The sequence below is a fragment of the Streptopelia decaocto genome (assembly GCF_964273445.1).
Source record: "Streptopelia decaocto genome assembly, chromosome: 1".
NCBI classification, from domain to species: domain Eukaryota; kingdom Metazoa; phylum Chordata; class Aves; order Columbiformes; family Columbidae; genus Streptopelia; species Streptopelia decaocto.
The window spans coordinates 69,960,983-69,976,675 of record NC_138663.1 but is presented as its reverse complement, the minus strand read 5'-3'; the positions used below and the strand labels follow the sequence as shown (position 1 = coordinate 69,976,675).

The following is a 15,693-nucleotide window of genomic DNA, read 5'->3' as shown; positions in this document are numbered from 1 at the left end:
CTTGAGGAGATTGCTCATAAAAAAAAGGAAGCATATGGCCATACTTAAGCATAGCCTAGGGTTCCCACCCATTCCAGTACCTGGGGGACAGCACAAGTTTTAAACTGAACTTCACAAGCTCCAGAGGTTCCCAAGCCAGCAGAAGAGCATTGCAAGTTATGTTGTATAGCCAGATTTCCACCACTGCAACTTTCTGATACGATTGTCTCTACCTGTCATGAGTAAAGACTTAAGTTTGTGCAAGGACTTGTTACTGGCAAGGTTTAGAACATTTTAATATTTTTTCCCCATAAATCAGATGGCATAATTAGCAGTTGCCAGCACTGGATCAGCACCCTGAAATCTAGGACGTTTCCAAGTATGAAAAAATTCTGAATTTTATTTATGAGGACAGTTTACCATTACAATTGGTATTTGGGCCCTGGTAGTGTCATGGCTCAGAGGAACACGGGCACACATGTCCCATGTGGGAAGAATCCTGATGTAAATAACATAACTCAGCCAATGTCCTCCTTCACTCCCTGCCACCACAGAGAAGAATTTCTTGTACAACACAAGAATGGTGTGCCAGCATTGTGTTCCATGTCAATTGCTCTGTGCTCTTCTGCTTGCTAGAAAGCTGGCTTTAGCTGTTCGCAGGAAGATCCCTGGCTGATGTAACGCTTTGGTTTCTCTCAGATGTTTTGCTACAGAGGGAAATTGGTCCCTAAAAGACTTCCAGTTATCCAGGGGGCAAGAATTACCCTAGAAATAAAGGTAAACTGAATATGAGGAAAAAAAGGCTGGAATCTCAAAGTTCTGTTGAAACAGACAACAGTAAGATTTTGGCACTGCTGTTACAACGGACATTTCATAAAGTTGATTGGCATAGGTAGCCAGTGGACATTGGTTGCAATACTGTAATTAAATTTCAAAGAGCTCAGCATGAACTCAAGCTGAGAAAGATCTCTTCATCTGAACTTTCAGATCTGTGATGTGAACAAACACAATGCAGTGATGAACTTGTAAGTTCAGAGTCCTTTTTTCTTATTTTTTTATTTTAAAATGTAATTCCCTTTTTCTTTTTACATGCTACTTAAGCTCATCGAGGTACCACCGCAATGTGGTAGAAAGCAAAGTAGCAGCTCATTCTTTTTTTCACAGCTACCTAAATATCAGGCCTTTATGCTCCAAGGGCAGTAAACCACATTCAAATTTAAAAAGTTGAATGTGTCACTGAACCTGCTTTAATGTTTCCCTTTAATTTTTCCCTCTGCTGTAAACGTGTCACTCCCATCTTTCGAAGTACAAGCCATCTTCATGGCAGTTTCTTGAATTCTTTCCATGACCTTATGCCACATTTGCCAGCAGAAAGGAGAAACTTCTTTGCCAGGGCCAGGAATCAGGCTTCAGTTCTCTACTGTATCCATACTCAACTCATCATAAGGTGATGGGTTATTATATGCAATAGGATATCTGGGAGCTGTTTATGGTTTCACAAGTCTGCCCTTTATTCAGGACCAGTCTACAACCTTCACTAATTTGAACTGCAGGATACTTGGTGGGAACTCAGTTGTAGTTCCTCCTGTAGTTATCATGCACTGTACTCCATCTATCAAAGGGTAGGTTCAAAAGTCACCTCCTTCAGCTTTAGACTTATATATACTGCCTCTCTTGAGAAGCTTACTTTAAGTGTTAGCTCATTTCACATGAATTGCCAGGTATCTAGCAAAATGGCCCTAAACGGCTAACTGTTATTGCTGCACATCCATCTGTGACTTTGTAAATAATGTGGTTTATATCATTACTAGTCTCTTGGGACAATCTGTGGCACCTGAGAGTCTGTTCATGCAAGGCTCACTCTGGGAGCAAATAAAGAAATCATTGCTGTAAACAGTTTTCTAGAAGACAAGATGCACTTCTGAAGTGTAACTAATGTGGCTATCAGTGACAGCTAATACTTCATTTTTTTCCTCTCGGTTCCTCCACAGTGGAGAATGAGATTTTCTATAAGAAGTCTTTGCTATAGTTTCTCAGAGGCTGGAGAAAAGCATGTTTCTACTTGGTTTATGTTTTTTCAGTGGACCATTCCTTCATCCAAATTAATAAATATTTTGAATGTGGTCACAACATTTGAGCTCAATCAGTCAGCATGAAACACAGTTTCCATACATACCTCTTTAGATGATTCATTTCTCTTTTTGACCTTCACTTTTAGGCACTCAGGTATGATACTTTGGCTAGATCTACAATCAGAGCTTATTCTGCCCACATTGACACGAGGCCACGTGGATAGCCTATGTTCAAAACATGAGCAGGGACATACAGTTGATTCTTTTATAATTTTTTTCTCATAGATTCCATTAACTTTAAGCACTTTAAAGATATTGCTGGCTTTCAGGGAGTCAGTTTGAGGGGCTACTTCAGATCTTTGCAATCTAGCCATATACTGTTTCCCAAGTTCCTAAAAAGTATTAAAATATTCACAAAGCTTTGCCCCATAGTACTTGCCTACACATGCACAACCAAAAACATTAATCTAAGGTAATTTTACAGTAGTTTAGATAAACTGCATTCAACCAATGCGCACGTAATTATTCAGAACGAAGGTTCCCTTAATCTGATGGTGTGCTTTTCTTCTAGAATGAAAGCCACTTTAATTCTGAGTAGGAGTGTAAGGTTTTAGTGCTCTTTCAATTCACTTTGCGTAAGCTGTGCAGTTCTCTTCTGAATTGATGTACTCATTGTGTCTTTTTCTGCTGTGCTTAGTGCTTATCGTTGTGGCAGTCACATCTGCATGGGGAGAGGCCGGCCTGGCACCATTCTTCCCCAGACTGCCGCTTTTTATTTGTCACAGCAACTGTGTTACCCTCTGGGCAGCTAAAAATTTCTTATGAAAACAGCTCTGTTTTCCACAGAAATCAGCCTTTCTCTTGCCCTCATCCAGTCTGAGAGAACATGGTGTTCTCTCAAAATTCACCAAGTACTGCACATCACACTTTAAAACAACCACCTCCCAGAGGCCTTTTGTACTCATGACCATTCAGATAACTGTAAAATAATTGTGCAGGGTAGGACAGCATTACTGTCATCCCCTTTTATATAAAAAATGAATAATACAAAAAGGCCAAAACACACGAGAGACCAGAACCTACATCTCCAAAGTCCCAGTCAAGCAGCTGTGCTCCTGCAGTGGTTTTCATCTTTATTGGGGCAATCACATTCCAGGAAGACATTCAAACAGTTCCCCACCACCACCTCCCTCCCCACCAAAAAAAAGCAGCTTGTGCACTTGGATGATTTTCAGGGTCATCCACCAGGAGTGCATGCTATCAGACCCTTCCTGTATACAGAAGTACACAAAAAATGCTCTAAACTGCCAATATATTATGCAAGGAGAGGAATGGCTTTTAAGAAAAATTATTTTTTTGTTTCTAGTTTAGTGGGAGAGAGATTAAAGAAGCCTAAAGACATGAAAAGCATGCCACTGAGCTGAGTGGTGTGCTTGATACTCTAGAGGAAAGGGATGCCATCCAGAAGGACCTTGACAGGCTTGAGAGATGGGCCCATGTAAACTTTATGAAGTTCAACAAGGCCAAGTATAAGGTCCTGCACGTGGGTCAGGGCAATTCCAAACATCTATACAGGCTACACAGAGAATGGATTGAGAGCAGCCCTGAAGAGAAGAACTTGGGGGTACTGCTGGATTGAAAATTGAGTATGACCTGGCAATGTGCACTTGCAGCCCAGAAAGCCAACTGTATTCTGGGCTGCATAAAAAGAAGTGTGACCAGGAGATCAAGGAAGATGATTCTCTGCCTCTACTCTGCTCTGGTATGGCCCCATCTGGAGTACTGCATCAAGATCTACAGCCCCCAACATAAGAAAGATACAGACTTGTTGGAATGAGTCCAGAGGAGGGTCAGGAAGATGATCAGAAGGCTGGAACACCTCTCCTGTGAGGACAGGCTGAGCGAGTTGGGGTTGTTTAGCCTGGAAAAGTCTCCAGGAAGACCTTATAGGGTCCTTCCAGCACCTAAATGGGGCCTACAGGAAACATGGGGAGGGAGTCTTTATCAGGGAACACAGCTGACACAAAAAACGGTAACAGTTTTAAACTGAAGAAGGTAGATTTAGGCTAGATATTGGAAATAAATGATTCACCATAAGGGTGGTGAGGCACTGGAACAGGTTGCCCAGAGAAGTTGTGGATGTCCCATCCCTGAAAACATTCAAGGCCAGACTGGATGATGCTTTAAGCAACCTGGTCTAGTGGAAGTTGTCCCTGCCCATAGGGGGTGGGATTGGAGCTATATGATCTTTAAGGTCCCTTCCAACCCAAACAATTCTATGATTCTATCTGAAAACTGAAGCTGAGCAACTGACTTCATAGCTTATTTATGCTGCAGATGCAGTCACCTCTGTACTGGAGCCAACTCCAAAAATCAGAGCCTTGCTTCAGAAGACAGCTCAGGCTTGAGTGGTAGAAAGATAAGTATCCACCTTGGGTATAGCAAGGACTATACCTTTGTGGTTTTACAATCTCCTGTGCAGACTTCATATCAGTTCAGATGGGCTCTTCCCCTCACATATGGTACATGATGTAGATATGGCCTCCAACCCTTGTTTAGTTCAGGCCAGTAAGTTAGGCATGAGTCCTGCCCTGCGAAATGCATGTTTGCGCGCAACATTCCAGCCAACAGTAAAAGCTGGGGAGCTGTAGGCTCAAGACTCAGCTGGAGCAGTTAGACTTGCTGAGCAAGTGCTCGGCCTGGTGAGTAGAAGTGCAGTGCTCATCAGGATATGCAATGCTTATTCATCTGGATTGGTGAAAACACCTACAGAGCAAACTGACAGCTTTTGCATAAGGTCAGACTTTTTATCCACCTCTGACACTCCTCCTCTGTTTCAGAATGATGAAGATCATCAATCGACTTCACAAGTCAATGATGCTCCTGCAGTATTTCTCCACCCAGTCCTGGGACTGGTCTTCAGATAATATGAATATGTTAATGAGTCACCTTAACACAGAGGACAAAAAGGTAAGCATGTCTTAAATATGGATTGCTAAATACCAGTTCTGTTCATCTACAGCAATTGTTTTCAGTGTACTGCTAAGCTTATGAGTGACATCCACCTAGATGACTAGAACTGACTTTAGCTTGAAATAATTTATTTCGTCCTTGTTTTATTAACGTGTCAGAAACCATCTGTTTATTACAGAAGAATGTTTTCTCTTGAGGTGTATTGCTCTTTCTTCTGAGACAGGTCCATCACTGCAGTCTTTTGAGTTAACATGGCCCCTCTCTGCCTTGTGCTGTCAGTTTTCTATTTGGCCTGTAAACAATCTGGATTTGTTTCCACAGACAAAATGGATTGTACAAAGGGAACAAAACTTTATATCCCCAGTGACCCAGCTGTACTCAGGCCTTTGAGTTGGAGAAGTTAAAGGCATCCTAGGTAGCAGTGGCCATTTTACTACCTGCCCTGTGGTTGGCTAAGTAGACTGGAATACTCAGTGGATAGGAAAGCTAAGGATATTCCTTTTTTGATGGACACATGACATTTCTCTTTCTAAAAAGAAAAGGTCAGTTCCAGTTTTCACATCACAGCTGTGGTCCCCAAGAATTTTAGGTATCCCCTTTCATGGTATGATGTGACCATGTTAACTCATGTGCTGTACAGGAGCCCCAGAAAGACAGCATCAATGGTAATGCAAAGATATGTGCTTTGGGGAGGTTCATGGTAATTAATTAATCACTAAAAACTGTGAAGTATTCTCACTATCTTTTTATCCTAATTTTCTAAGTGTTTTGCTCTTGGAAAACCAGGAACCTCCTTTACAACATCCCCTTCTCCCTCATCTCTTTTGGTAGTCGGTAGCTTTTGTTGGGAGATCTAGATGGGAAATACTTGAATGATTTTGGCATTTTCATCCACATTGGTTTTAATGGGCACTGCACAGGGAAAACTTAATTAATATATAGAGTCTTACCCTGAACAACATGAAAAAAGTTCCTGTTAGATTTAAGTCCCCAGAGAACAATTACTTTGCAGTATGTCAGGCTCTGCTGTAGTCTTTATAGGTTTGAAATAGTACTCCTTAAGAATGGGATTGTAACTGAAAGACTGAAGAAATACAAAGAGTAGTTCTGTGATAAACTTGAACACACCTTGGGTCAGTATCTCCTTAAAAAGAGATACTTAGGCATTCACATCAAACTAGTCTCACTCACATCATTAAATTCTTGCACAGACTCTGAGTAGTAGAATCAAGAGTTTTCTCCCCTAATCTGCAGAGGGAGAGTATGCAGCAAATTCTAACCTCTAAGTGTAGTGGCACTGCTGTGACTACAGTAGAGAGAACATAAATGGCGGGACAGGAGCTGGTTCTCAGGCAGATAAACAAGAAATAAACATCAAGGACTCAGTGCAAGCTGGGCAGAGTTTCAGGCTTACCAAGCTGCTTATGAGAACTCTAGGAGATGAACCATGTCCCGTGTTACCACTGCTGCATTGTGAGCAGCATTCAAGCTATTAATAGACAGTTTATAGGCAGCACACATTTCTGTATGTATCTGACAGACACACCAGGATCTGTGCAGTAGCTAATCCCCTGTATTTGACAGAGTTAGCTACCCCCTGTCTGCTCAGCTATTGCTGGTCTGATACCAAAGCTCTTGCACCAAAGCAAATCGTGTGGATTGGCATAGAGGTGAAAGGAAGATACTTTTCTGAGTATCTTCCCTTGTAAGACCCTGTAAATAAGAAATGCCATTCACTTCACTCCTTCGTTTAAACAAAAATATTCTCTCCAAAAATCCCTCTTCCTCTTTACAAATCTTTTCTTTGCTCTCAGACAACCACATGAGAGCTTGCTAACAATTTTTCCAATAATAGCATTTGAATTTTTCAGGGGTAATTAACTCTACAATTAGATTTTGTTGATGCCAAACATCAAAGTAACCTATTTCTTGAAATTTGTCAGTCTAGATGCTGAGAGAGAATGCAGCACAACACAGAGTAATACTGACGCAGAGGCAGCTGTTGACTTAATGTCCAATTAATTTATTTGCACATAACTTTCGTGACACATTAAAAACTGCATGGAGGTTTTCAGATTAATCCATTCATCTGAGTGGAATGCCATTTTTCTTCCACAATTTTGTGTATGTGTGTATAGCATATGTGTGTATAGATACATGTGTTTATGCACAAATGACCACCTGAAAGACAAGTTTATCTGCCAGTTAGCACTAAATTTCTGCTTGCTTTTCCCACATTCGCAGCTGGGTAAGACACCAATCGACAGCTGTGAAATATAGTTTGTTAGTGCCCCTGTGTTCTTAGAAACTTGATGGCTTTAATAACTTCAGAGAGGGGGTCTTGTCAGGAATGGAAGTCAGCAAAGAATTGATGCTTAAAGGTAACTTGTTTTGAACTCTGGTGTTTAACTTCTGCTCTTTGTCTTTAAATCCCAGTTATACAACTTCGATGTTCGTCAGCTGCACTGGTCAGAATACATTGAAAGCTATTGCCTAGGTGCTAAGAAGTACCTACTAAATGAGGACATGTCTGGCATTCCAGCAGCAAGGCAGCACTTACGAAAGTAAGTCATATCCAGTGACAAGGACAAGAGCTCCTGGCTACTTTGAATGGCTTTTGAGGACAATTGTTCTATTTACATTGTCATAACTGTTGTTGAATAATATGGAAAAAAACAGAGCATAGCTTATTTCTTAGGGCAAAGGGTTGACAGTATTTCATTTTTCCATCCTGTAAGAAAGAGGACTTTTGATGACACTAATGATTAGGTACTAGATATTATGCCTTCCCAGCAGATGACCAAGTAATTAAGTTACAATGCAGAAGAGGAATAAATGAATGCAGAAGTTCCTCATCATTCAGAATTACAATAGAAAAATACAAGTCAGATTTAGATTTTGTGAAGCTCCTAGAATTTTTTAGCAATTCAAAGACGTAGCATAAAAACTTCAGACATTTGTATGATTTTAGATTTCATTTTAAAGATGGAGCTTCTAATTCCTTGGGGGAATGGACAAAAATTTTCCAAAATCAGTGCAGGCCTTATGCATTCAATCCCTGGTGGCAGTTTAAGAGAATCTGAATGAGCAATCTGAGATTATCCTTCCCCTATTCAGTTAAAGATTGTGCTCTTCCTGTCTTCTCCAGCCCTTTTACTGACAAGTGCAGGCAAAAGGAGGAAGAGCAGCTCTCTTGAAGTAAGAGCCTTGTTCTTTCCTTTAAGAAAAAACATTCTTGTGCACTGTAAATACTAGAAGCATAAAACAGCCTGCTGCCATATGAAGGAATCCTTAAAAAGTTGTTTGTTCGTGGATCATTTTTAAAGGATCTATAGAAACCTCTGTAAAAGGCCACTAACTACCTCATAGCCTATTTGCAGTACTGCAAAAGTTAAGACCATTTATAATTATTGAGTAATTTCCCAACATTAAAGACAAGGTTTCAACCAAGAACCTTACTCATCAAATGAAAGCACAAAGTATTGGACCTAGACTATCATTAAGAAAACAACTCTCAGTATGACTTCAGTGTCTATTCTGGTCTGAAATGAGTGTACATAAAACAAGAGACACTTGCAATAAAGGTATTCCACCTATTCCATTAACTATTCACTATACCATAACTTCAACACAGTCGTTGGCAAGATGGTAGGGACATCTTAGGCACAGTCTCTTCACCAATATAGGAAAGGCAAAAAGCCCAAGGGCCACTTGTATATAGGATTTCTTATAAAATTACCTGTAGCAACCAAAGCAAGCTGCTAAGTTTTTTGTGCTTTTGTCTTCCTCCATAAGATGCCTCTTTATCTTTCTCAGGCTGAGGAACATCCGATATGCATTCAACACCACCCTCCTTGTGATAATCTGGCGCATTTTCATTGCAAGGTCACAGATGGCTCGAAACATCTGGTACTTTGTGGTGAGCCTCTGCTACAAGTTCCTTTCCTACTTCAGGGCATCCAGTACCCTCAGGCACTGAAGCCGTCCATCAGCAACCAGCCTCTTCCAGAAGGACCTCCATCTCCTCTAATCAGCAACTATGGGTGTCGGGGTCTGAAAGTAGCATAAAAATCTATTCCCTCCAACAGCAGCCTGCATTTATTGCGCAGTTGTATGTTCACATTTTTAATTTTAATTTATGCTTTAATACAGGGTGGTCTTTCTTCCATAGGACCAGGCCAATTTTTAAAGCCATAAATGAAGCTTTAGGAACAGGTCAAGCTGGAACCGTTCACCTAGAGTCTGATGTGCAAGAGTAAGGATTAACCAAAGTCATTGTCTTCCCATGTACTACCTAGGCTCTCTTAATCCTATCTTCTTCCTCAAAAGAGGCTAATTTAAAGCATACTACCTTAGGAGAAAAGGATGCCATCAGAGAAGACCCAGTCAAGGAAATTAACCTGTAAGAGGTCTTCCTAAAGAGGCTATTGTTTCATTCTCAGTCAGTGAAATGGTACCTTATAGAAAAAACACGATTTCAAATTTTCAGTTTTTCGAAACTTAGAGGAGAAAAGAACCAGTTACACTAGACCAGTGAACACACTGAACAGTTTTCAGATCTTGTCTGATATTGCTACTGAGGACTGATACTTTCAAGCCATAACTGAAGACATGCATTGAGTTCATGTACCTGTATTAACTCTACTCACTCATGAGCTGCTTGCTTATGGAGAGGTATATTTTCTCTCTGTGGTTAAGGTTGCAGTCTATTAAAACACCCTGTTCTTGGATTTATCACTTTTGCTTGGAACATTTTTTTTGGCTTGAAAATATGCTCTATTTACTCAGAAAATGAAGAGTAGACTTCTTAAAAGATTGAAGAAGAATTCAGAAACTCTTTATTATTTTTGAGGAATAGGTCCTTTTTCCCCTTGGATTTGTCTGTAGAAAACTTCTCTCCCGGTAGCTCAAAAACAGCCTGATACTGTCTTTCTCACTTTCATTACAGCTCAATCACTTTGCAGTTGATCACTTCTACTGGCAAAAAAAGTGTAAAGACACGTATGGAGGAAATTCCATCAGGCCAATTCTGCTGCCTTTCCTGTCAGTAGAAATTAGAAGTCTGAAACTTGTTTTTGTTGACAATAGGAGAGGTTTCATTGACTTCTGTTTTAAACATACACTGTGAAGGTAACACATTTTGTCCTACATTGCAGCTTGAAAGGAATCCAAGGATCTCCCTAACGCTCACGGCTATTGGAGATACTTGTTTCCCCTAGTGAAGTATGAATTCCTGTGGGGAGAGAGAACCTTCTTCAAAGTAGCTGGTGCAACAACAGCCTTAGTGCAACAGCAACAAATTTATCATGCTATCTGATGTTTCAAAGTCAAACCTAATACTGGAATATTTTTTTATTCAGATAACACTGAAAAAGCACTTTAAGATTATCAGAATTTCAAACAGCTAGTTTTTGAAACAATGGAGCATCCAATTTCTCTAGTCTTGTGTCATGTTAGCTGTTTGAAAAAGTAGTGCTACGCCACAAAAAATTACACAGTTGCTCTTTTGAGAACTGAGAATAGCAGAGCATTTACAAAGCCGCTTTCTTCAAAAATTATCCTTGTTTTTTGCCACTGAAGGCAAGAGCAAGTTAAGATGACAGTATATTTATATCATAGGCCTCCAAGCTGGTTCAAAAGTCTTTCTAAAGGTGAAAGAAATTAATCTTTCCCCTTATGCCCCAGAGGTCTAGTTTCAGGCAACTGCCAAAGGATGCAGCAGAACGTGACCAGAAACATGGTATCTAAAATGGCAGGACTCTAGCATTCCCAAGCAAAGGCCCATGTGTCTGTCACACATTAGTTCTGATCTATGCACAGTGAGGTCAAACATCTAGTTTACAAAATGCAAAATTTCCAAGTTCTTGCCTTGAAAACATACTTTCAAAGTGAAACCATGCTGGTTGTTAGCTATGTGTTTTCCAACTCCAGAAAGCTGGCAGTGCATGCTGTGCACTGCACATTAGCAAGGTGTCACTGCCTGGGAAACCAGGAGCTATGGGTTCAGGTGCTAGGTACCAGACATATCACATGCAAAGCTTCCATAGCAGTGTATATGGTGAAAGTTAGCTGCATTGTATTTTGCTAACCTGGAAATGTAGAGACTGTAGCTACTTTGCAGAGTGAGGGAGGTTGCTGTTGGGGTTCCTCTAGAAAGACTTCATTCCCTCAAGTAAATAAGCAGGTCATCAGCCAGCTTCCAGTTTACTCATATGAAAGGCTAAAAAAACAAAACAAAATTTCAGATTACTTTGAAATTAACTTCGTTTTAAAGAATGAATATTAACTCATATCCTAACATTCTTTTTTTAAGTGCCTGCCTTATGTACAAAAAGAAGCCACATCTAAGAGGATCATAAGTCTCAGGCCATGCACATGATAGACAAAAACCTGAGTCTCTCAGAAAATTCAAATACTGCAGACCTGTTACACATACAACAGCTGACTGATGTAGACCAGACCTACTATGAGTACAGTGTCCTGCCTTCCCTTCCCCAAGGCTGGTCATGCCATGCATTCCTCACGTATGCCTGGTGGCATTCATAGTTATTTGCACTGGCTCTATTGTCCCAACAAGTCTGAGATGTATCTTTGCTCACCCGACATTATCCTGACCTGTTTTCTGCACGTGCAAAAAGATGCTTCGGGTTTCACAGTGGTGGTATCACCTTTTAAAGCTCTTCAGCATTTTGCTGAAGGTAACAGTCACAGCGAAGCTACTATTCAGCCCTGAAAAACCAGCAGGAGCTGCTTGGGATGTTGCAGGAACACAGCTGTTGCGGATGGCATCTGCTGTTTTGGAGACCTTTCATAGCCCACACAGCATTGCCAGCAGCTTTCTCCAGAGCTCTGGCCTTGCCTGGAGGGGGATCAAGCTGTTAGTTTTCCTTAACAGGGAGATAACATGCAGTGAAATTTGAATCTTTAATCCATTTTCCCGTGGCTTAATATGCTTTCAAGTGGTTGTCTGAACCACAGAGATATTTCAGAAAAACCTCAATGCAGACACTGACATGTGGCAGTGGCCTTTGGCTGCCAGTCATGACTGTCCTCACTAAAAGCTGGACCTAGTATAAGAACTTCTTCTTGCCTCAAGCAGTGACTTACTTATCTTTGATGTTTTATTGTGTGCTCCCCACTGTATTTGTATTTGCTCTGAAGAAACCCAAGCCCTGGGGGAAACATCTAAAAGAAAACAACAAGTGACAGCGCTTCTTTTCTTCCCTATTCTCTCTCTCGCTCTTTCAGCTATAGTCACAAGCTTTTGACAAAAGAAAAGCCAAATATAGTTGTTATTATTAAGTTAAATTGGAGGTCCCGTGGTAACTGTGCGCAAATTAGCGTGAACAACTCACACTCACAACTATAAGGTTGAAGCAGGACTTGGGTTGGTTTGGGGTATTTTTCCCCTATAGGGGTAGCATGGTGAATGCTGTGGGGATAAGAGAGCACTAGGAGTGCACTTGCTGCCTCTGTTGACAGATAGCAGAAGCACTGCTAGGCACAGAGAAGCCAGCTCAACCAGGAAAGGGAGACTAAAAGGATCAGAGAACTATGAGCTGCCAAACTCAGAGCACTCTGACTCCTAAGGCATGGGGGAAGAGCTCTGTCAGCATTTTGTTATCAGTTTGGTTTCTTGTAATAAAAAAAATGAACTGAAAGGCTCCTCTGTCCTTTCCCCCAGCTACCAACAAGCAGCATAGAGAACAGTATTGGCAGTCATTCTGCACAGCCACAAAATAAAATATCTGCCACAAACAGTATCAAGGGATTATCCTTTGTAATTGATTGTACACTATGAACTTGCAGTGCATCTACCGCATCGCCGTGTCAGGAGCCTGCAGTGCTCTACAGAAATAACATGGACCTCTGCTGAATCCAATGTACTAACGTTTTGTTAATATTATACATATACACTAGTCTGTAGGCTATAGCTATGAACAGCTGTGCAAAAGGAATGAAACACCAAATATAATTTCACTGCCAAAAAGCAATGGGCATAAGCTTGCAATTAAGAAGTATCTCTTCTTGTATTAAATTGTGATAACAAAAAAAAAAAATCCCTAAAATTAATCTGAGCTTAAACTGCGTTTTGACTGACAACCAAAGCTGTTTATCTTCAGCATGTCTGTTAAAAAAAAAACAAACCTCGCTCCTCCACCCTCTACCCCAATAGCTTCATTGAGAAAACACAATCCTTTCTTGGCAGAGAGATGGGGTAACAGGCATACTGGTATAATACAGGTTGTTGGCACATTACCCACTTCCTCAAGAGATTTGCTACTTCACATTTTTTAAGAAAACATGGTTATATATGTCTGGGTTTATAGTTACATCTTTCAGCACCAGTTTTCTCATACAACATACAGAGATGGTAAAAACAGTGGAGCTCATATTGAAATGCCAGGCCGTGTTTGTTTGGTATGCATTGTTCCAATTAAAGATGAAGTGATTAAAATGTATCCTAGTTTCCAGTGTAAAGGAAACCTAACCTATAGTACTATTAATGAAATCATCATCATGAATAAGCAACTGGGAAAAGAGGGAGGGGGGCATTCTTTTGTTTGTAAATAAGCTACAGCTTCATGGTCAAAAGCATGCTGTTGCTCTTCCAGCATTGACGTTCTACCACAGAAAGCAGGGATGAACTTTTACTGTAATTGGACCCATTATTCTAATGCAGAGTAAACACCATCCTGTACCTTCCGCAGAAGCTAAATGGTGAATAGTCCATTAAATGGTGCTAAATATTGGTATGAAGGTGGTACAGACTTACTGAAGAAAATTTAAAAATAAAAAAGAAAAAAGTGTATTTGGGGAATAATTAAAGATGTACTATCCCACTTTTCTCTATTGCTTAAATGTCAACTATGATTTGAGTTGGTTTGTTCAGATTAACATGAAACTGCTTACAAAAGTTTCTTGTTCATACATAATCTTGGCAGACACAAGTTTATAGTAAAATATGTACGCTCCCACTGTCAAAAGTTTATATGGTTCTATCTGCTATTTCTATTTTCTTGTTAGCTATGAGACAACTTACTGTTATAAATCTTAATTACAAAGTTTCTAATGTTAAGGTGTAATCTTTTGAGCTCTCAAATCAGATAAAATGATAGTCACAAATTATGAGAACCTCAGCCATAAAATTGTTAATATGTTTATGTTATTTTAAACATTTAATAAAACAAAATATTTTAAAACTATGGTCGCTTTGCATTGGTTAAGTTGCTAAAGAAGATATAGTTACTTGCTGGCCATTGCAGTTCAGCATGGGCTGCATACGCACCACATCTGTACACATCTGCACCACAGCTGCCAGCACAAGAACCTGCTGCATGGGCCAGGAGAAGGAAATCAAGGAGGGGGAACCCCAAATTTTAAAAAGGAATGATGGTGAGACTTTAACCCACATACATAAGACCTGGAAGGGTCCATCTCTGATAAGTGTTTTCCAGAAAGTAATAGGAACAGGTCTTCAGCAGCATGAATTTGTAACAACCTGAGCAACATACCATTGGCACCTGAAAATATTACCCCAAATTCTTAGTTTTACAAGGTAAGGACTTAAGTTTATACTTAACACTATAATGCTGGCATGAAGAGCTTTAAAAGTCCACGGAAATATGGTATGCTTTTACCTCAAGACCCTACTATATGCTGAGAAAAGTTTAAGGATGTTAATTGCATAGGTGGTGGGGCGGGGAGAGGAGGAATAATTCTGGTTTATATGTGTTTCCAATAAGTGTATACACTACTACTTCAGGCTGTTGGATAAACTCTTAATCTAGCAATTCTCTGGATTGCCAAGAACATTCTGACTCCATGACAAATACTTCACTGTACTTCAAATGATTTCTTGAAGGCCATTTGGAAGCAATGGCTCAGTAAGATAATGAAATCACATTGATGAATAGCAAGGTGTTTGTTTTACGGGCAGAAGAGTTCTTACCTTTTCTTGTTCTGGAAAAAAAAAAATCCTTTTTGCTGAAATAAAATCTTCACAGTTGGAAAATTCAATAGTCAAAAATCTCCACCTACCAAAGTAAAGACACTGTCTCAAGGTCTGAGTTCAGGCACTCAGTCAGTGTGTTTGTAGATGAAGAGAATGTCACATCCCTGGACGTCCTTGCTATCAAACCATCAAAAAAAAAAAAAAAGTTTTTATATTATAACATAAAAGCTTTAGTCTGTGTTTCCAGTTATCTTCATTGGAAGAGCCTGAAATCAAAACACCTCCATTCCCTTTGCTGCTGTAACAATTCTGTTTTCAAATGCATATGCGCAGCACAGACTGCCACCAGTCCACTCCCATCTCCCCTAGCTGGTCTACTGGATCTTGGCTCATTCCCCAACACTTCATGAAGATTTTCGTGATAGGTAAATTATCTGAGCTTCTTCCAGTGCTCAGCAGGAGCACAGCAGCATCAGACACCTTGAATGCTGAGCACAAACTGCAATTGTTCTGTGTTTCAGTACTTCCATTTTAATTCTAGCAACTGCAATGCCTTGCAGTAATCTCATTTTCAGAAACTTTTAATCTTGTAAATATACATATGCATATATTCCTAAAAACATATATGTATAATTAATAATATGTGTATTACAGATATGTCTCAAGTCAGGACTGGTCAAAATATGTGGCATTTATAAACCTATGGATGAACCT

General features: G+C 40.0%; 1 protein-coding gene across 3 annotated transcripts in view; it reads left to right on the top strand.

Annotated features, from left to right (window-relative positions):
- FAR2 (fatty acyl-CoA reductase 2) overlaps nucleotides 1–14,230 on the top strand; it is a 151,347-nt gene extending 137,117 nt beyond the window's left edge. For all 3 annotated transcript variants that reach the window (XM_082064750.1, XM_082064751.1, XM_082064749.1), the window contains exons 10-12: nucleotides 4,892–5,021; nucleotides 7,461–7,588; nucleotides 8,841–14,230. In XM_082064750.1, coding sequence (XP_081920876.1) covers nucleotides 4,892–5,021; nucleotides 7,461–7,588; nucleotides 8,841–9,003 — 421 coding nt within the window. In that variant the 3' untranslated portion in view covers nucleotides 9,004–14,230. The remainder of the gene's footprint in view (nucleotides 1–4,891; nucleotides 5,022–7,460; nucleotides 7,589–8,840) is intronic.
- Nucleotides 14,231–15,693: the final 1,463 nt, after the last annotated feature.